General features: G+C 38.9%; 1 protein-coding gene across 1 annotated transcript in view; it reads left to right on the top strand.

Moving 5' to 3' along the window:
• Window positions 1–15,773, top strand: part of TECPR2 (tectonin beta-propeller repeat containing 2) — a 43,462-nt gene extending 27,689 nt beyond the window's left edge. Inside the window, exons 18-20 of the mRNA XM_083862846.1 lie at window positions 11,951–12,092; window positions 13,138–13,287; window positions 13,538–15,773. Of these exons, the coding sequence (XP_083718972.1) occupies window positions 11,951–12,092; window positions 13,138–13,287; window positions 13,538–13,695 (450 nt within the window). The 3' untranslated portion in view covers window positions 13,696–15,773. The remainder of the gene's footprint in view (window positions 1–11,950; window positions 12,093–13,137; window positions 13,288–13,537) is intronic.
• Window positions 15,774–21,552: the final 5,779 nt, after the last annotated feature.

Raw genomic sequence — 21,552 nt, 5'->3', positions numbered from 1 at the left:
ATTTAAAACCAACTATGGATATTTAATTCCCTAGTAAATGTCAGAGCCAATATGACTCGTCTATCCCAGATCTCATGACTCAGGAGCAGCTTGTGAGCAGCTGCAGACTCTGCTTTTATGGTGTCACTTCTCCTTAAAAGAGTGCTGCAGTTGCACAGCATTCATCTTTGCATAACTTCACAAAGGTATTCAGACACTGCAGTTTTGATGAGGTTTTGCTCATGGTAAAATGAGTGAATATAATTTAAGTTCAGTCTTTGACTCTGTGATGCTGTATTTTTTTATTAAATCAAGACTAAACCCATTCTTGTTTGTTACTCTTCCCTCTGTATCTCCTTACTGAAGTATCTCTTGAGATGAAGAATAAGATTATATGTTCTCTTCCCTCCTTTTTTATTTTATCCAGTACTTCAGAAATGGTTGATAACATCATTAAAGTATCTTGAGCAGTAGTAGTTTATATATAGCTGTTTTCTGTGATTCATCAATTTGGTTCTGCAGTCTCAGAAGTAAAATAATTATGTAGTTAAGCAGCTTTTTGGAAGCTGCTTCAAGGACATTGACAAAACTGATCAAAATGCTTTGATGAAATTATTTTAGACCAGGAAATAGAAAATGTTTTTTCTATTCTGTTGTTAACATGCAAGATAAAACTATCATCTGTTGTAACATGTCTCAAAATACATACACATTTTACATAGATAAAAAAAATTAGTTAAAAAAAAGAGCAGGAAATACAAATATTATTTATATTGATAATACAGAGTATATTTTATATGTGTATATCTTTATTATGATTTGATGCTTTTCTGATTTCTGGCCTAAAGGAACAATAAATAAAAATAAAATAGAAAATTAGAATAGACTTATTTAGATTATTAAAGAGTAGAGCTGGGTCAAAAGGTAAAAGTCTTTAAATTGCTTTCAAAGGTCCCCCAAAGTTGGATGGTTTGAAAATGATTCTTTGAGCATTTCAACTTTTATTTCTGGTACCTTCAGAAAAATATGCTGGGACAAAATCTGATCTTGAGAAACTCTTAGTTCCCACAGAACTGGCCTTAAAAGCCACCATTGCAGATTTACATTAAGGCATCTATCAGATAAACAACTTTATCTGACAAAATTAAAGGAAACAGAACAAATATTTATAGTGAGTGACTAATCATCTACTCATTGTAAATAATCAGCATTACTCTAAAAATAGAGACATTTTATTGTCACTTCTTTAATTGCTGTTCTTTGCTCATTTGTAGCCAAATTTCATAAAGAATGGAATTGAAAAAGCCAGAGTGGAATTGATTAAATCCAGAGTTCTGTTTAAATCTCCACATAGCTTGTCTGAGCTACAAAGTACAAGGGGTTTGTTTAAGGAAATGTTTGGCTGCTGCATAAAGCTTTAGTTGATCATTTGTAGTTCCCAGGGTCTCAGCAATGAGTACTGTTTGACTTAGTTCACCATAAAATTGTCACAAGCATTTTCTGTGTTTCAAGTTAGAGAAAATTTTGATTTACTGCTCTTCCCATAAACAGCCTGGTAATTGTGTCTGTACTTTAAGTTGATATTGTAGGTAAGAGAAATTCTTACAGGTAGTAGAAATTCTTACTGATGGGAGGAGCTATTTTTTTCTTGCACACAGACTTCCAAAAAACTAAATCAAGGTTGTTCATGCTTTCACAGTCATTCAAAAATTAATAAAACTAGGAAGCAAATGGTAGTCTAAAAATGCCATTTGAAATTTAGGCAAATTAACTGTAATTCTGAAAATCAATACAGGATAGATTTAACTTCTTTTCAATACCTTACATTGAACATATGTCAATAAAAGGTAAGGAGTTGATTGTGCCTTACAGGTGACTGTTGACTTGTTAGAAATGATTGTCATCATCTTTGTTTTGTTTCCTTTATTTGGATAAAATTCTGCTTACCTTACAGAACACTTAATGTGAATCTGGGGACTTAATTTCTTCTTCTGCATCTGCCTTACTTTTGCCTATCTCAGTGAGATTTCTGTTGTTATTAAGTCCAGTTCTGCATTAAGTGGTACTTAGAGGAGGAAGTGATGAGCAGTCCTCAAGATCAGATTCTGCCATTAAGCTGAAATATTGGAAGGATTTGTTTGAAATGATCTTCAAGAATTGAATATTTAGAGAGGAGGGATTTTTTTCTGTTGAAAATGCTTTATAACTTTTACTTCAGAATCATCTATGCTTCTTTCGAGCATCCTTGTCATGGAATCTCTGTTCTTTCCAATGCAATATCCACATGACTATTCTTTCAAAGTCCAATGGTTTTCACTAGCACAGACCAGCTTGCATTACTCACCTATTGCACAGACATCTTCTGAGTTACCATAAGTTCTGCTTTGGAGTGCTAAGATGAGATTCAGGGTTTTGATTTATTAACCAAAGTCTGCTTAGGTTGGAGAAGTAATACACTTATTAGGCTTGGTTCTCTCTAGGCCAGACTAACTAGTCTGTTGTTCTATATATCTTCACTTATGTGAGACCTCTGAAAACATTATTAGGGAGAAGATTTTCCTGGAGGACTGCACTTTTCAAGATGATGTAGAGAAAAGCTGTTTGGCAATAGTAAGAGCAGCTGTCTCAAGGTGGGTTGCAAATAAGTATAGGAGATCAAAGCTTGTGCAGCTGAGTCTTTTGTTTAGCTGACTTAGAATGCCATAATGTTTAAGTTCAAGTCAGTGCTATTCTTCACAGGCATGCCTATCTTAAATAATTGTAAGTTATATAAAAGGTGCTTTTAGAGGCTGAAAAAATGCAATTTCAGCATTTGTTCTGAAGTTGCCTCATGCTGATTCCATTGCTGAGCATAGTGCTTATTATCTTCCTCCTTGTTGCTAGTTAAGAAAACTGCTGTCTCTATATTTCACTGTATTTTGCTGCTGTGGAGTTTTAGCCTTCTGATACTTGTTTTAAGGCACTGCTATCACTGTGTTCAGAAAAGCATGCATGGGGCCTGTCATGGGAGATAGCAACTGTTATCAGCACCAGAAGCGTCAGATCACAGAAAGTGCTCAAATTGGAGTACACCCAGAGAGTTCAGTAGGCAATCCTCCCGTGTCCTTCTAAAACGTGATCTCAAGGGGGTGTATTTGCTTTTTGACAAGACTGGCTTACATTTAAAACAACAGTTGTGGAGAAGAGAACCTTCAGTTTTCATATTTCAGTTTGGTCATTACTTGGAACTTCCTCATACCTGCAACTCTTCCAATATTCCCATATTTTGGTTAGTTAAAACAGAATTAGATATTCAATTATTCTTCAGAGAGATTAAGAAATACATTTAACATTCAGTTGGGCAAATAAAGTAACCACAACTGTCGTTAAGTTTTGAGAGTTTTTCAGAGTTATTCTATTAAAAAATAAAAGCACCATGGTACAAAAATTCGTGGGTAGAGGATGATCATCATGATTTAGCAGGCATGAGCTGTGGTTGCACAGAGTAAGGAGACACCCTGGGGTATCTGCTGGGCACATCAGACTCTTTGACCTTGAATTAAGAGCTTGAAGACTCCTCCCTGTAACCCCCAAGAAATGCTTTCTCTCCTTGGTAAGGTATTTAAGTTTCAAAAACTAAAGAGGGGCCCTTTATGGGCATAAGCTGCATGAGAGGGTGTTTTGCTGATGCTCGTTAAAAGTGTGTTTATAAAAAAAATAAAAGCCTTTGTTACTCAGAACTTTGCTTATACAAGATTTTTATTACCTGGTGTTAAATTATGTTCTGCTTCCTGGGAATTTGCACTCAGTGTTTATTTAACACACATTTCTGTAAATAATTCATTCTTACTCTCCTAATAGTTAGTACTTCAGTATGTTATTAAAAATACCTGTAGTGGTAATTACAGAGGGCTTATCTCCTACATTACAGTTTATAATCTTAGTTATAAAACAGTGACCAGAGGACAGTTGGGCAAACCTGAGTAGGCCTGGAGTTTGTATGGTCTCTAAAGTGGTTACATGAAATTTAAATTATTTATTTTTTTAATTGTTTCTAAGGAACAGTTATACTAAGTATTTTTAAAATATTTTATGGTTCTCTTGAGAATATGTTGAGGAGTTGCATGGGTTAGGTTTGATCTTTTCTATGATTTGATACCATATGTTGTTGTCTTTCCCATGTTTCTGCAAGAAGAAATGTTGGAATAAATGCAGAAGGTAGAGGTCAAGGGATTTGCTCCTTAACTTTGCTTGTCTTCCAGATTGTGTTAGTCATAGACAGCACAGTAGATATCTCCTTTATTGAAAATACCCAACTAAGGCTTTTGTCCCTTTTATTCATTAAAGGCAAAAAGTGGGGCAAAGGGTCCTGTTGTTGTTCTAAGGCTTTTGAGGAATATAGTACTCCAATTTTACAGATAATAAATAGTTATGTTTTTCTGACAATTTAGTGCCAGCTTTACTGAAGAATATGTGTCATCAAGGAAGACAAAACATAGATTCATCTTTCTTGCTTCTGTATATTGCCTTGAACTTCTCTGCAGAGAAAAAAAGCAGCACTTAATTTCGCAAGCTAATGCTGAAAGAGCTTTATAACCTTCATTTAAATGGACCTCAGAAAATAATATGTAAATAGGCCTGCATTGGGGGCGAGTCTCTCTAAGTTGCATTCTTTTTTGTTACCCTCATTAGGAGGGTCTGGATGCTGTTAGTCATGAAAATAGCCACATTAGTCTGATACATTCACAGTGCTCAAGAGTGTGAGAAGTATCCCTGATGTGACCTTCTTACAGCCTGGCCTGCACCAGCTGAAGGTGTTTCTGATTTGTCTTTTGAAGGCAAGGAGAACATTGGTGTTGAATGTAACCACCAATCTGTTACAAAAAGGATTGAGCTCAGACAGACTGATAATGTTATGTTTAGTCTTCCTTATCCTGGATATTTCCAGCAGGACAGAGATAATGGAGGTTTGCTGGTACGTGGACTCTGTGCTCCTGAAAAGTGACGTGGAAAATGTTCTGGTGTGTTTTTTTGTGTGCGTGTGTTTGTCCTTTCTTCGTTGACAGGGAACTTTAACCACTTGGGTTCAGCTGTGGCCAATAAGACAAAACTTTTGAGTAGTATGTAGGGGAGAGTGGATGGGGGAATGTGTTTGTTTTTACTTTGGATTTTGTTTGATACTATTGCTTAAGGTAAATTCTTATGCTGAAACTTACTTCTCTGTGGTTTGCAGAAAGAAAGGAAGTAACTTGCACAGAATTATAAAGCTAATGGACAACTTGATAACTTAAATATGTTTAGCATAGTTGTTGTTTCTTGATGTTATTTAACAATTTGCCAGTTATGTGATTCCTTCAAGTTTATTTCATTTTATCAATACTGCTTTCACAACAGACACGTGGCAAGCTGGTTTTTGTTGTTTTTGTTTGTAGCAGACAACAAATACATCCACAGGTCTTAGTATATTTCTTGAATGTTGAAAAAGGACATAGTTGATAGTGTTGCAGTCCATGGTCCTGGTGGGAAATTCTTCATATCAAAAGACAGAAAGTGACTGGAGTGTTTGTAGCCAAGGCACAAGACCAGAAGATGAGGACTCTGCATTCAGATGTGACTGGCTAAAACAGTCAGACTTCTAGATTTTTAGAGTTTAGAAATGTTTGGCACCCCAAGTAATAGAAAAACAATGTTCTGCAATTTTTTATCAAATGGCCCTGGATCCATGAATTAACCATAACAGGTTGATCTCTCACAGTGGTGATTATATTGTGGGTAAATGTATAAACAGAGTTTGGTGTGTCAGAGCAGGAACACTGAGAGATTGCTGCAAGGTTCTTTAAAATTCCAGATTCTTCAGTAAATTACAAATAGAACATGTTTCACAGTCAAGGTATATAAATCTCATGAATGCTGTTGGAAGTTAAACCAGCTGAGTAAAGGCTATGCTGAAATAATTTATCAATTTTCATGGTTATCAGCCTCTGAAATGTTATCAGCAGATTTATGAATTTGCAGAGATATCTCTCTTTAGTGCTATGAGAGAACTCTATTTAACCTTTAACTGCAGCTGTAGAGATTTTCTCGTTATGTAACTTACAAAATACTTGAAGCATGCTTATGGTAATTAAAACTTAGTGAAAATGGGAGATATCTGAGATAATATCCGCATGATTGTTCTAAGAAAATAGTACATTATGTCAAGAAAATCCTAAATTTATTTTATCCACCTTACTGTGGTAGCCATCAGAGTACCTTCTTGTTGTAGATGACTGCTTTCTGGGTAAAATATAATCCAGAAGTCAAACCTTTTCAACAGGCTCTAAGAATTGCCTGTATTTGTTTCCAGTGGCTTGTCCCTGGTTTGTGCCAAAAGCTGCTGTATATAATGATGTCACTATGTGTCCTGTCAGTTGTGTCCTTTCCTGGCTGTTCCACAGCAGAAAGCTGGGGGGTAGAGGAATTGCCTGGATTCTTTACAGTAGGAGTTAGAGGATTGTTTTATTGATGTGAGGTTATCAGAAAGAGCTGAGTAGCCTGAAGAAGGAATAGAAGCTGGAAGTGAAATACCCAGAGAGGCAGGGAAACTTAAGGATAAAATGAGCTCACTTAGAAAAGCAAAAAATGAGAAGAATATTTAGCCAAGCTTTTAAACACATTATTTTGAATTTGATGATTGCTGTTTGTTTCATAGATGTCTTGGTGGTGCAGAATAGGCTAGAAGTAATTACTTTGATTATGCTTGAGTCTGCAGTGGTATCAGGAGCAATTTAGCTGAGATTCATGCAGCTCCTTTTGTGGCTCTCCTTTTGGGCCTTTCCTCTGCTTCTCTTAGCTTCCACTACCTGCAAATCTGTAATAATGCACAGGCTTAGGTAGTAGGTTTAAGCACTCAGTGCCTAAGCCTTTATGGATGGAAATACTCTTCTGTAGTGATGCGCCCCACACCCTCAGTAGGTGCTTCCAAATAGGGAAAGAAGTTCAGTTTACCTTTAGACATATTAGGAAGTTTAACTAGAAACTTCCATACCTTGCTGACAAAGATTGGCTCAGTGTGCCAGCACAGGGGCATGGATTGGGCTCTGAGAGTGTAACTCAAAACCCCTCGGTGATCTTATTGGCTGCAAGCCAAGTTATCCCTCCTAGAACATTTAGTGTTTAGGAAGGAGCACTAAAGAAGTAAGAGGCTTTTTGGGGTGTTTGTAGCAGAGTGAGATTTCTCAGACACCTGTGCGGGGCTTTTTCATTTGTTTTCTGTAACATTTGTTATTTTGTTATTTTTAATTATTAAACCTTTTGATTTACAAAACGCCTTCAAGGAGCAGTCTCGCTCAAATTAATTATAGACACTTTTCTGCCAGGCTGGCCCTCAAAAGTGTGGGTCAAACCCATACTCTTCCAGCTCCTTCTCAGAGAATTCTCTCCTAGACAGATGACAGTAGAAGAGAGGCTTGGGATTCTGACATAGGAGAGTGTGCAAGGTGCACAAATCCCAACAGTTCAGCAACGAAAGTCCTACCAAGGTGTCAGGCACAGTTTGGGATGGATCCTGGTTGGAGCATCAGGCGTATTGCAGAGCATAGACAGATACAGTGCCAGTGTGTGGTGTGAAGGACACGGGGGAAAGGTGACAGAGAAGTCCTAAATCTGGGAAAGAGGTGGCTATTTAGGAGAGCGTGGTAAGAAGGAGATAAGTGGATTACAAAAAAAAAAAAAAAAGAAAAAAAAAAAAAAAAAAAGAAAGAGAGGTAAAGGTCTCCTGTTCATGCAGTACTTCAGCTACAAGCTAATCACTGCCCAGCTCCCTTGTGTGAAAACATGGGACTGCAAGAGCAGAAGTGTGGTGAGGGATGTGATGGAGCAGGAATCTGCACAGGAATGAGGCACTGCCCCATGGCAGTGGTGTGGGGAGGTGAGCAGGGACAAGTGGGGAGTGACATCCAAGGTGGCTGTAGAACAAAACAAATAAAAAAATGGAGGGGAGAAATGGAAACCGGGCCAGGAGTAAGCGTCACTTCCAGCAAAGGGGCAGAAAGTCCAAATGGGAAAATTGGGAGTGGGTGTTTTTTTTGTGTGTGTGTGGTTTGTGTGTTTGATGGGTTTGCTTGGTTGGTTTTGGATACGTTTGGAGGTTTTGTGGTGTGGTTTGTTTTGGGGTTGCATGTTTTTTTTGGTTGGTTGAGGTTTTTGTTTAAGAGAGTAGTTTAATACCAATCTGAAAGTAGCTAAGCAGCAATGTATTCTAGGTAGTCAGTGCTTTTTGAGACAATTAGTGGCTTTACTTTTAAGTGTTCAAACTGCAGCCACTCCTGAGTTTACTCACCACAGGTAAATAGTTGATGAAGCCACTACCAGCCTCAAGCTTCCAACAGAGGGCAAATACCTAATGAGAGGAAAAACATGAGAAGATAGTCTGTCAAGGGCCTTGAAACCTGAATAGACAGGATTGATTTGGTGATGCAAGTCAGACTTGGTTGTGGCATGGTCAGACTCAAGTCAGCACCAGAATTTTAAAAGCAAAACCAAAGCAGGTAACTGTTATGTATACAGAAGGCCCATCTGGGACTGGGTTATGTGCTTATATATACATGCAGATCATGCTTCTGTATCCCTTAGTTTATACATACAGAGGGCTACTTGCTCTTCTGTTTAGCACTCTGGAATTTTAGCTTGTGCCATGAGGCTAAAGCAGCGAATGCAGTGCTGCTTTGTGAGGAGATGATGTATTTCAGACATCATACCGTCTTCTGCAGTGCCTTTACTAAGCTGGTGTGGAGAAAAACTTCTTAATAAAAGTTTTAATTTAATATCCATGTTTTATTCAAAGTACATGTTTTGCAGGATATTTGCAATCAGCCTGATCAGGTGATATATTTTGCTACAAAATCATGATGTTATGTCAGTACCACTGATTTTGAGCAGTAGTTAAGGCAAATCTCTGTAGAAACAGGTGGAGTAAGGACATGCCTGAGAGCAGAAGTGTGTTTCAATTTTTTTTGCCAGTGGGTAATGTTGTGGATCCTCTCCTGCAGGTGTGGCTGCTCCAGTACTGCAGTGCTCTGCAGTGAGTTCCATGGTTGTATTCCTGTAGAATGGAGGACAAGAAGGCAGATCATCATTTCCTTGCAAAGAGGAGATGTTCAGACTGCAGAAATGTACTGCTTTAGAATATGCTTAGAAATAAATTGCAGGTTTAATAATGTTAGGAAAATTTTCTGTCAGGCAGGAGGAAAATACTGCATTTTGTGCTTTTCATTGGAAGAGCTTCCTCTTCCAACTTGCAGTTGAAACTGATTGGAATAGCAGTGGCTGAGCAAATACTAACATTCTTCTTGTAGGTGATTTTAACCTACCAGACATCTGCTGGGAACTTAATACAGCAGATGAGAGACAGTCCAGGAAGCTTTTAGAGTGTGTTATGGACAACTTTTTGTCACACCAGGGGAGGGACTATGTTAGACCTGTTGCTTGCAAATAGAAAAGGGCTGGTGGGAGATGCGGTGGTTGGAGGCCACTTGGGGCACAGGGATTATGAAATTGTACAGTTCTCAGTATTTGATGAAATCAGGAGGAACAGCAACAAGACTTTTACATTAGGCTTCTGGAGGGCAGACTTTGGCCTATTTTAAGAGACTTATTCAGAGAATTTCTTGGGAAGCAACCCTTAAAAACAAAGGAGTTCAGGAAAGGTGAATGTGCTTCAAAAGAGAGATCTTGAGGACACAGAGGGAACAGACTGTCCTTGTGTGCCAGAAGATGAGTCGATGAGGCAAATGTCCAGCCTGGATGGGCAAGGAGGTTTTGAAGGAACTTAGGAATAGAAAGAGGATGTATTATCTTTGGAAGAAGGGTCAGGTCTCTCAGGAACTATTTAAGGGGGTTGCAAAGGCATGTAGGAAGAAAATTAGGGAGGCCAAAGCTCAGTTTGAACTTAACTTGCAACTTCTGTAAAGGATAATTAAAAAATGTTTTTACAAATATATATTAATGGTGTAAGGTAACGTAAGACCAACCTAGGCTCTCTATTGTAGAGGAACTTAGTAACTACAATGGAGAGAAGGTGGAAGTGCTTTACACCTTCTTAGCCTCAGTCTTTAGTGGGAAAACGTTTTGTCCTCAGGACAACTGTCCTCCTGGGTTGGTAGATGGTGTCAGGGAGCAGAATGGTCTCCCTGTTATCCCGGAAGAGGCAGTCAAGAGAACTGCTGAGATCTTTGGATGTTCATAAATCTCTGATGGACCAGATGGGGTCCATCCCAGGGTGATGAGGGAGCTGGGAGATGAGCTTGTGAAGCTGCTCTCCACCATTTACCAACAGTCCTGGCTCACTGGTGGGGTTCCAGATGACTGGAAGCTGGCCAGTGTGACACCCATTCACAAAAAGGGTGGGAAGGAGGATCCTGGTAATTACAGGCCACTCAGCCTGACCTCAGTACCCAGTAAGGTAATGGAGCAGTTTTTACTGAGTGTCATCACACAGCACTGATAGGATGGGTATCAGACCCAGCCAGCAACGGGTTTAGGAGAGGTAGGTCATGTTTGACCAACCTGACCTCCTTTTATGACCAGGTGACCTGCCTGGTGGGTGCAGGAAGGGCTGTGGATGATGTTTGTTTGGACTTCAGCAAGGCCTTTGACACTGTCTCCCACAGTAAACTCCTGGAAAAGCTGGCAGCCCATGGCTTGGACAGGAGCTGGGTTAGGAACTGGCTGGATGGCCAGGCCAGAGAGTGGTGGGGAATGGTGCTGCATCCAGCTGGGGACAGTCACCAGTGGGGTTCCTCAGGGGGCTGTGCTGCGGCCAGCTCTGTTTAATATTTTTATTGACGACATGGATGAGGGTATTGAGTCTCTCATAAGTAAATTTGCAGACAACAATAAGCTGTGAGCGTGTGTTGATCTGTTGGAAGATAGGATGGCTCTGCAGGGAGATCTGGAATGGTTGGTTGGATGGGCAGAGTCTAACAAGATGAAGTTTAATAAGTCCAAGTGCTGAGTCCTGCATTTTGGCCACAGTAACCCCCTGCAATGTTATAGGCTGCGGATGGTGTGGCTGGACAGTGCCAGGCAGAAAGGGACCTGGGGGTTCTGGTGACAGCAACTGAACATGAGCCAGGGTGTGCCCAGGTGGCCAAGAGGGCCGATGGCACCTGGCCTGTGTCAGGAATGGTGTGGCCAACAGGAGCAGGGAGGTCATTCTTCCCCTATACTCAGCACTGGTGAGGCCACACCTCGAGTGCTGTGTCCAGTTCTGGCCCCTCAGTTTAGGAAGGACCTTGAGACACTTGAGGGCATCCAGAGGAGGCAACAAGACTGGTGAGGGAACATAACCCTGTGAGGAACGACTGAGGGAGCTGGAGGTGTTTAGCCTAGAGAAAAGGAGACTCAGAGGTGACTTTATCACTCTCTATAAGTTCCTGAAGGGTGGCTGTAGTCAGGTGGAGGTTGGTCTCTTTCTCCAGGCAGCAGCTCACAGAAGGAGAGGACACACTCTCAAGCCATGCCAAGGGAAATATATGTTGGATATTAGGAAAAAGTTTTTTTTTACAGAAAGAGTGATAAAGTATTGGACTGGTCTGCCTGGGGAAGTGGTGGAGTCACCATCCCTGGATGAGTTTAAAAAAAGACTGGATGTGGCACTCAGTCCCTTGGTTTAGTTAAGGTGTTAGGGCTGGGTTGGACTTGATGATCTTGGTGGTCTCTTCCAACGTAATGATTCTTTGATTATTAGACTTGAATACTGAACATTAAATATGACTGTCATTATCAGTAGTGATACATTAATTCATGTTCCTTTTGTACTTACAAAGGGCATAAATTCTTGGAAGGTGGATCATTTTGTACAGTAGCACATAAAATATCAATTACATTTCTCCCTGCCTTTAATATCTGGTAAATATTTTACTTCCCTTGTGTACTTCTGTGAAAAACAAATGCTACAATAGTACAAAGATACAGTAGTACAAAGTTTAAATACTGTGCTTAATTTTTATAGCCAGTAGGAATCAACTTGGTCAGCATTCATTCAAGTCCAAATGATCAGATGTTGTGGGCAATTGATAGCAAATGGAATGTCCACGTACGAGTTGGAATTACAGATGAAATGCCTGTAGGCACTGACTGGGAACATGTACCAGGTAAAAATGAATGCATCAGTTCCTTGTTGTTTCTGCCATTTTTTCAATGGTTTTGTTTTGTTTAGTTTTTTTTTTTGTTTTTTTTTTTTGTTTTTTTTTTTTTTTTTTGTTTTTTTTTTTTTTTGTTTTTTTTTTTTGTTTTGTTGTTGTTGTTGTTGTTGTTGTTGTTGCTTTTTAAATTGGATAGTAATGCTTATTTTTTTTTTTTTTGGCAATCAGGTGTTTGATAAGGGTTATCTTCCAAAGAGGACCTTGGTTTCACTTAAAAATACTGAGTAGTTAACTGGGAGAAATACGTTTTTTTTTAACGAATTTGTTGTGCTATTTCAGACTGCTGCCACTCAGTTAGTAAGTTGTACAGTTCTCTTTCAGTTAAAACTAAAGCAGAATTCCTAAGCAGTAAGGGAGATTGTTGTGCTGTGGGGTTTTGTATTTAATTGTGATATCACATGAGGTTTCTACCTAGATGTGGGTAAAAAAACCTTACACTGTTTTGCACATCTTTCTACTAATCTTGTGTGCTGGATATGTTGTGGATTAGGTAATTACACTTTTGCCTTGCTTTTAAATAAAACTAAATTTTATTTGTTTCCTTCTAAATAACTGTGCATTGATGCTGTCTGCTTTTTAAAGATTTGTCACTGCATTAACTCATGGCACTTAGTTGCAGAGTACTCTTGTGAAGAGGGGGCAAGAGTCCACGACATCTGTAATATTAACCATTTTTAGACAAATTAAGATTGTAATTGTTGGCTTATTCCCCATGTGGTAGTCACATGCAGTGGGGGCTCCAAAAGTGTGTTATGAAGGTCCTCTAATTGGATGTTGCTTGTGGCTGTGGCCACATAAATTGTATCCATGTTGGGATGAGCCTTATGGTCAATAGATGCAGAGAGTACCAAGTCTGCAGTTAAAAAGCATTTTTGTTCACCAGTGCTTCATGTAAAAATATATAAAAACTATTAAAGTCTTGATGTCTGCTCTCAAAGTACTTCTAAAGTCTAGGAAAGGCTGATTATTCCCGCTGATGTCCAATTCCCTGTAGGTTTGCAGGCCTGCCAGCTGGCTCTGAGCACCAGGACTGTGTGGGCACGCTGTCCCAATGGAGACGTTGCTCGCCGATACGGCGTCACTGACAAGAATCCTGCAGGAGACTACTGGAAGAAGATTCCTGGGAATGTCTCACGTTTAACAGGCAAGTTGGTTCTGCATGACAGTCTGTCCAAAACATTGTGATGTCTGCTTTGAGCTCTACCTGATGGTGCTCAAGCTGACCATATGCAGGGAGAGCTGCGCACGCTGTGTTTCACCAAGGGTGTTTTTATCACATTAGTAAACAGCTTCTCTGGGTATAATTGGGAAAACAGATCCAAATATTATTTATTCAATGTTTAGAATTGGAACCTGCTACTGTAATTAAAAGATGGATAATTTATGCCTTGCAGTGACCCCTCTAGATGAACTGTGGGCGATCAGTACTTCAGGATCTCTCCTCCAGCGCCTCACTAAGACCTTTAGCCATTCCCATAGTTTGCAGAAAAATAATGACACCTCTGTTCTGCTTCACCCTGATGATTTGGAAGATGAATGGGAAGTGATATGAAGTCTGTCAAGCTTGTGAAGCAGTGAAAAAAAACCAGGAGGACAGAATTTCTGTAATTTATGTACAGAGTATTTGATCTAAAAGCCACTCATATTGGACCTGTGATATTAGCACTTTTGTATTGGAACACTGACCTGTTAAATAGCCTCCAAGCTGTGAGTTCTGATGTTTGTTACATAATCTTTTGGGAGACTCTTTAGGCGTGGCATACTGCCATTGTAATACTGTACTACTATAGAAGCTCCTTGGGAAATATAACTCTTAAGTTAACCTTACTAGCAATGAAAGTGAGTACTTCACAACAGCATGCAATTAATGTATCGATTTTGAGGAGGAATTCTGTTGCATTAAATATTTCTATACAGCAGAAACATTAAGCATTTCTCAATTTCTTCTTGTATTTGAACTTCATACCATACTGATGGGATCTCTCCCTGACTCTTGTACATATATTTATTTTTCCTTGCAGCATGGAAGAAAATATGGTGAAGTATTTCTTAGTAAGATCTGAGACCATCATGATTACACAGTACGGTTTGAATGAACTTAGTTTGATCCCTTTCCATATAAATAATTGCAAGGCTATACTAACCTTCCATTTCCAGAAATTTTGTTAATAATTTGGCTTCATTCACAAGGTAGAGGTTTGGATTACACCTAATATCAGGGTGATTTTTGCCCATTTCCATAGCTATCAGGAAGCTGACAGAGTTTTGGGGGTGAGTCCCAGTTTCGAATAAGAAGAGGTCGCTTGTTGGGTTTGTAGTACAAAGCAGGAATGTACAAGGCAGCTTTCATAATTCCTGTTGTGCTGTAATTGTGCCTCCAGCCAGTGCTTTAACATTTGGACTCATATTGTTTTGAGTACCAAACTTAGATATATTAAGAATAAAATGGTAATTGATAGAGTTACCTATATATCCCATTAAAAATTGTGATATTGTGAGAAAATACTTAACAATATTCTGATTTTTAGCTATGTTAGCTAAATTTTGAAGTGTCTTATACTTAACAGATGTTGCAACAGGAGTATGTGATGAACTGGGAAGTAACCTAAGTTAATCATTGCAGTTTATTTTTCTTTATACTAAATCTTCTTTGAAAGATACCTCATCTTTTTTAAGCAATAGAACCATAGATGAGAGAACCTGAGTTCAGTATGTAGGCGGAGGAGTTATTTTGTGTTTGTTCTAAGCTTATAAATCATCAGAATGTTTTAAGCAGCTGCTAACCAATACTGTAAAAGAGCCAGCTTCAGGAAAGGCCAAGAGTTGAAAAGTGGGGATGTTTCTGTTTTCAGAACTTAACACAAATGAAAAAGGATGTGTTTTCTTTTTCACCTCTGTTCTTTCAGAATAGTTCATGCTTGTACTGCACTAAACTTGGAACAAACATGGTACAAGGTGAGAATGTGTATTGGTGGAGAGAGAACCAAGTTATGTTATTTTTTTTTTTTCAGTAGCACTTTTGGTATTGGCTGTCGGTTCTCAGTTGAATCTTAATCCTACAGGAAGGACAGATTTATTTCCCTTTTATAGATGATATGTTTGCTTCTTAGCTATCTCATCTCTATACAGAGATTACCCCAGAGGGATTCTTTTAGCCTGTCTGGAAGTGGATGGTAATGGAATCAGCTTGTGAAATAACCCAGTCTGTTTTATGCAAGCATAGCTTGGTGTCTTGAGGACCCCAAAGAAGCTGAAATTCAGCTTGAAAGTATCTTATGGCAACTCCCGAGTCAATCACTTTGGAGAAAGGACATGAAACAACTTCTCTGTGCCCTCCAAGCACCATATGCTCAAGTACAATGGCATTATTTAATAGTGACACTTTTGTATTACATTTTTCAAAGTCATCTTAGTAATGGTTTGAGCTTGCTAGTTGTTTATTTACTGTATAATACTGTTCCTTGCTATGGTTGTTAATATTCAATTGGTGTCAAGAGCTCTTAGAGACTACTTTTTAGGGTAGTTTCAACAAAATTAGGATGGGTTTTTTACTTTTACTTCTGTATTTAGGTTTTCGGTTTTGTTTGTGCTTTAAGACAAGTGCAATAAATTAGATTTTTAAGAAATAAATTACTGTGGTAAGACTCATCTTTTGTGTGATTTACAAGAGAATTCTCTATGTCTTGCAGTTGTCTTGTTGTGAAAGACTGTGCTTATTAAATCCTTCCCTAATGTTGCCCCAGACAACATGGTAATGACAATGTAAGGACCTGGCTACTGTGAAGTACATTTTATATATTTTTTAAATTGTGACAGGTGTGTCAAGCCAGCAAAACATTCATCATTCAAGCAAAGACAATTTAAAAATCTCATATTTGAATATTAAGCTTGTTGCCTCTGTATTAAGATAGTCTTGCTGTAATAGAAGTTTAAAAAAAAATTTACATGCTGAATAAAAATTGCATGTTGAATATTTAGTTCCCAGTGAAAAATAATCCATTTGTGGTTCAGCTAGAAAATGGTCCAGCAGAAAATGGTGATTGTACCACGTGTGCTGTAACTGCACCCTTCCTTGAATTATTCATTATCTGAGGACTTCCTGTGTTTCTGACATTTTACTGGAACTGCAGCTAGGGCTTAAAAGAGAACACCTTGGCTTAGCTTCCCAAAGGAGAGAGCTGTTTCCTGACTGAGCTGGGACCTGGGTAACTTCACACAAGAGAATATAACAGTGATTAATGGAGCTTCTGACTCTTAAACACACTTCCAGCCCCAGGAATCCTGTTCAGATTCAGATGGCAGTGTCCTTGCTAATTATCATAGCTTTTATCTTGACAAACTGGTTCAGCTGCTTCTCTGACTCCTGCAGAGAAAATAGTAGTCTCCTTACAGCACTGGCTCCTTGCTATTATGCAGGAGTAATCCTGATGTCACAGCTTAAGGAAGATGACTGTGATGAGTTGTTTTGAAACCAGCCGTCTTAGGCAGCTGAGAAACTCCTGGTTTTCTTTGTCTCGCAGCAATGAAAACACATAGGATCATATTAAATGATCACTATGTACAGAGAAAATCTCTCACTAACAAGTGTCAAAGAAAATACACTAATTCCTTAGGTAAGATAATAGAGATGTTTATATGAGACAGTACTACGACTAGGGAAATTACAATGAGAAACAATCATGAACTTGGGTCATTATCTAAACAGCTTTATTTGTGCAGGTACAAAGTTTCACATGAACAGCCTTCATTACCTGTTCAAAGAGGGTCTGATGGAAGAGACTGGGATCCCCCTTTCTTCCCACACACTTGTGAATATCAGAACCCCATAACTCCCCTATATTACTTTTCAATAGATGAGGTCTGCCAAGCATTTCAAAGTCACTTGTGGGCTATTTCAGACTTGTGTGACTTTCTGGTTTATATTTTTGCTTTTCTCTTAAAAGTCTCTTTAATGAGTGAGCTTTTGCTAGTTGTTTCAGCCAGTTGTGGGTAGATTTCAAGGAACAACCTTGATACACGTTTTCAGTAAATGCTGTTCTGAGTATAAAGGCTTGAAATTCAAGTGCTTGTATGGCTTTGCCTGGTTAATTAGCAGTTAGTGAAGCATTAATTGTTTATGAAGGTATGGAGTTCTCCTCATTGCTTTGGTGTAAATTCTCAGGTCTCCAGATTTTACACTGTCCCTGTCTACATCCCATCCCTACTGTCAGGAGTAGAGAGGTGAGACTGGATTGAGGATTTCCAGCTGCTAAATGTGATATACAAGCTTTATTCCTCTTGCAGCCTTCCTGAAAGCCAGAGTTACATGCTGGAAACAGTATTATGGTGGCAAATAGCCAGCCAAACAAAGTAGATCACCCTGATTTTTTGATAATGAGTTATCATAGTTAATCACTCTCACATCAGCAGGACAGAAGATAACTTATATATATATAGGGCTGTAATATATAGGACTAGATTTTAATTACTGAAAAGTGAAAGTTGAGTTGCAGTCATTATCTTTTGTGAATTACTACAACCAATAAAGATTAAAATGTCTGGATAAATGAAATTATCTCCCTAGTCTGCTGTATAGCAATATCTAGGTTTATCAGTAATGGATTTCTCACTGCTTGAAATTGATGGAAAGTGAAGTTTAGGTTCAGTGCAGGAAATGTTTTAGAAGTTTTTTGTGGCTGGTATCACACTGGAAGCTGAGTGAAATTACCATGATGATTCCTTTGGTCTTTGAGTCTACCTGACTTGAAATGTATGTAAATATATCTAACAAATTATTATATTAGCCATAAGGTTAAAATCCTGCTTGATGCTATTGGAAGAAAAAAAAGCGTAGAAAAAGTAAAGATCTATTTGAGAATCTTTATGTTCTTATGGATGGTGGACTTTATATATATTTATATGTATATGCACATATATAAGAGCTTTGATTTCTGTTCTGTAAAAGCTAATACCAATGATAATAAAATATCAAAAAGTACTAAATCTTCCAAACTGACCCTCAGAAATTACTTCTAAATACAGGGATTTTTATAGCCTGTGATTCTGATAGAGGAATTGAATACTACACAGCTGAATATCACTGAGTGGAGCTGCAGTTATGAATTAATCTTTCAAACATTATTCACTATTTCTGATACTGAAGAAACCAGTGACTTGTTTTTCCATTTTAATATAATTTTCTCATAACCTCAGCCGAGATACACTTAGAGCAGATAAAGGAAGGAGACTTCCATTTACAGCACTTGTGTTTTGAATCTCATATCCAGAGAAAATGTACCTAAAGATGTGTACAGAATTTTATTAAGGTGCTGTACTTACCATCTTGGGTTTGTACAAATGACTGTGGTTTATTTGCATTCAGTGGACCTGCTGTGTAATCAGTGTGGGGAGCTTTTGCTGAGAGCTCTCTGCTGTTCAGGGTGTGCAGAGGTATCTTGTGTATGGAATGGAGAAGTGACACAGGTGTTGACATCTCCTAAAGCGTGAAATGAGAATACTCAACAGATGACTCCTTGCTGAGGCTGTCACGCTGCTGTATTTTTCCCTAAACGTGGGCTGGATGAATTTAGCTGAGCTCTGTTGGGTCAGGTGAAAGATCAAGCTAACTAGATCTCTCCCAGAAAAAAACCCCTATAAGTTCCGGGGAAGCCTCCAGCAGAATTCCTGGCATGTGTGCCTGGCTACAGAGCAGGGGGATGTACCATAGAGAATGAATTTGCTTGAGCTGCAGGGGAAAAACTGCAACTGCCAGCAAGAAACCCCACAATCCCTGGTTGTTCTAGGGAACAGACCAGCCAGCTGATCATGGGAAGTGCAAAGTAAGTAGGGTAATTGCTAGAATGACTGAGATTTTACTTGCTCAGCTCCCACGCTTGTCTTGCTAAATCCGTTCTGTGCCTCAACAGATGGTCTAAGGTCTGTTCCCTCTGTGAGCCGCGCCCAGTACTCCAAATTGGGGATAAAAACATGTGAAGCAGTGGACCTGCACTTTGCTCCGTGGTGCTGTGGTGAAAGTCAGACCTTTTAAGTTAAAGAGAACGTGGTAAACGATCAGTGTAACACTTTGAAATAACACGTTTAGCACTGTTGGTTCTCTTTGTAATTGCTGTAATAATAATGCTGACCTTGTTAAATATTAACATCAATGCCATAGGTACTTGTGTAGAAGATCTGTTGGGCTTCAGGTCTCATTAGCTGATTACTTAAAATATTGCCAACATGAGGCCTGTTTAAAACAGCAACAGAAAACTCTGAAACACGTGTTTGTCTCTACTCGGAATGGATGCACTGGGAGGATGAATCTCCTTGCTTTTAGGGCCTGCTGATGGCTCTTCATACTGCTCTTTGCTTAGTGGGAAGATCTTTCTCCTGTCCTTTCATATGTTTATGTTATGCCCATGTAGAGCAAATCCTTCGAGGAAAACACAGGCAATTGAGTGTTTTGTATGGCATCCTCTTTCCTTCCTCCCCATCTTGCCATTTTTAATTGCTGTAGGATGGGAATTGAGGTGCAGGGATGTAGTGAAGCAGCTCCTTCTACTTTAACTTCAGTTTCAATAAAAAACAGAGCTTAAACCCAGCAGGGTTTTGTGTCAACTTTAACCTTGTCCTTAGTCCTTTGCAGCATGTTTTTCACCATTGCTGGCTGCTTGCAATATAGTGACTTCTTAAACCTGATTTTAATAGAAGACTTTTGAGATGGAAGGTAACAGATTTTTTTTGTTTTTTTGGTTTTTTTTTCTAATGGGTGAGAGATGTCATATTTCTCTAGATGAGTTTTCAAAGCATACCAAGCAAGGTGAGCTCAGCTTTCACTTAAAAGGCATGCTTCATTCAGTCCCTGAGTGTTGCAATCATACAGCCAGTGATTTCTCAGAGCCACTTTAAGAAGCAGGTTGGCATCTATCTTGCTGTCAGCTTCAGGCGCCTTAAGAATAACATTGTCTCTGCAGAGCTGTACTGCCAAGAGCCCAGACTTCAGTGTCTCCCTCAGCACATTTGTTCTGGGCAGCATGGACAGGCTCATAACCTACATAGGATTCCCTGCCTGGTGAGTTTTGCCAGCCTCTGTGAGGGATAAGAGGAATCTTTTGCAGATCTGGGCAAATGGGTGGTTTCTTAGGTTTATCTCTAAGGATTCTTGCTTTAAGTTTAGGGTTCCCTGCTAGAGTTCCCAAAGTCAGCCAGGGGAGAACACATCAGCACAAGAGACACAAATTGCATCATTGACTAGTTGTTATTACAAATACAACTTTGTTCATGCTCTCTCAGGGTGAATTTCACCAAATTTCATGCAGTTTTTAATTTTAAAAGTTAAATGTTGAGGGGAGCAGCACAGCCCATATTGTGTCTACCATCTACATTGATTTTAGGACATTGAGTGACAGTGGTTTTCCAAAAGTACCCATCTCTGACCTTGAGATGAATACTTCTAAAATCCAGTGTCTAGTGGACCCAACAATTGGGCCTCTCACCCAGATGATTTGCATATTATTACCCTGTTTTCATTTTGCATTCAAGATTCTCACTTTTTACTCTTAGTTCTACAAGTACAGCTTGTTCACAGTGAGTGCATTTAAAATAGCTATTCCCAAATTCTGGAGTGGGTTGACCTGGGTCACCACTAAAACTTCCTTGTAGATTTTCCTGCACTTTTCCCATCTAGTTTTTAATAGAAAGCACCACAGAAGTTTTACGCTTCTATAAACAAATCTGGTCCACTTGGCAGTGCCTGATGAAGCATCTTGGAGAATCACTGCTCCAGAAACATGGCTGCATTGGGAATATGAACGTTGCTCTTGCCCCAGAAAAGAAAAGAAATCCAAGTTTATTTTTATTAGCACTGGTATTGTTGATTTCTCTTGACTTATGTTTAGCTGTTTTCCCAATAGCAGATTAAGAGTATCTGAATTCAATTGTCATGTAACTCTCAGGAAATATTGGCCACAGTTATAACCATGCTGACTAGGGGAAAAACAATTTTTATTTTTTACTATTTTGAAAAAATATTTTGTAAAACACAGCCAGGCAAGTAGGGAATACTGGAAAGCTTGTCTTTCATACTTAGTCCTATTCATGGCAAAGCTTTCACTACAACGGCCCCTGGATAGGCTTCAGGAATATTATTAGTAGGCTTTGCTATATAACATCTCAAGAGGCAACTATGCTTATGTTCAGCCAAGTAAGATGTTTTTGGAAGCCATCCCAAGCAAGTGATTTTGCAAAATAAATGGATGTTCTTTCTATAACGTGATAGTCCTTTGGCAGTGACTCATGAAATTTTAACATGGATGACACTTGAGGAAGGAACCATCTTTTTTTCCCCCTCTCTTTATCCCAGTGTCTCTGCTGTAGTCCATGTAAGTAAGGAGTGTCTTTGGAAGCAATTTTATGCCACTGGTTGGGAAAT

Source organism: Zosterops lateralis (assembly GCF_965231275.1).
Source record: "Zosterops lateralis genome assembly, chromosome: 6".
NCBI lineage: Eukaryota > Metazoa > Chordata > Aves > Passeriformes > Zosteropidae > Zosterops > Zosterops lateralis.
The sequence above is the reverse complement of the archived record's forward strand: the minus strand, read 5'-3'. Positions and strand labels throughout refer to the sequence as shown.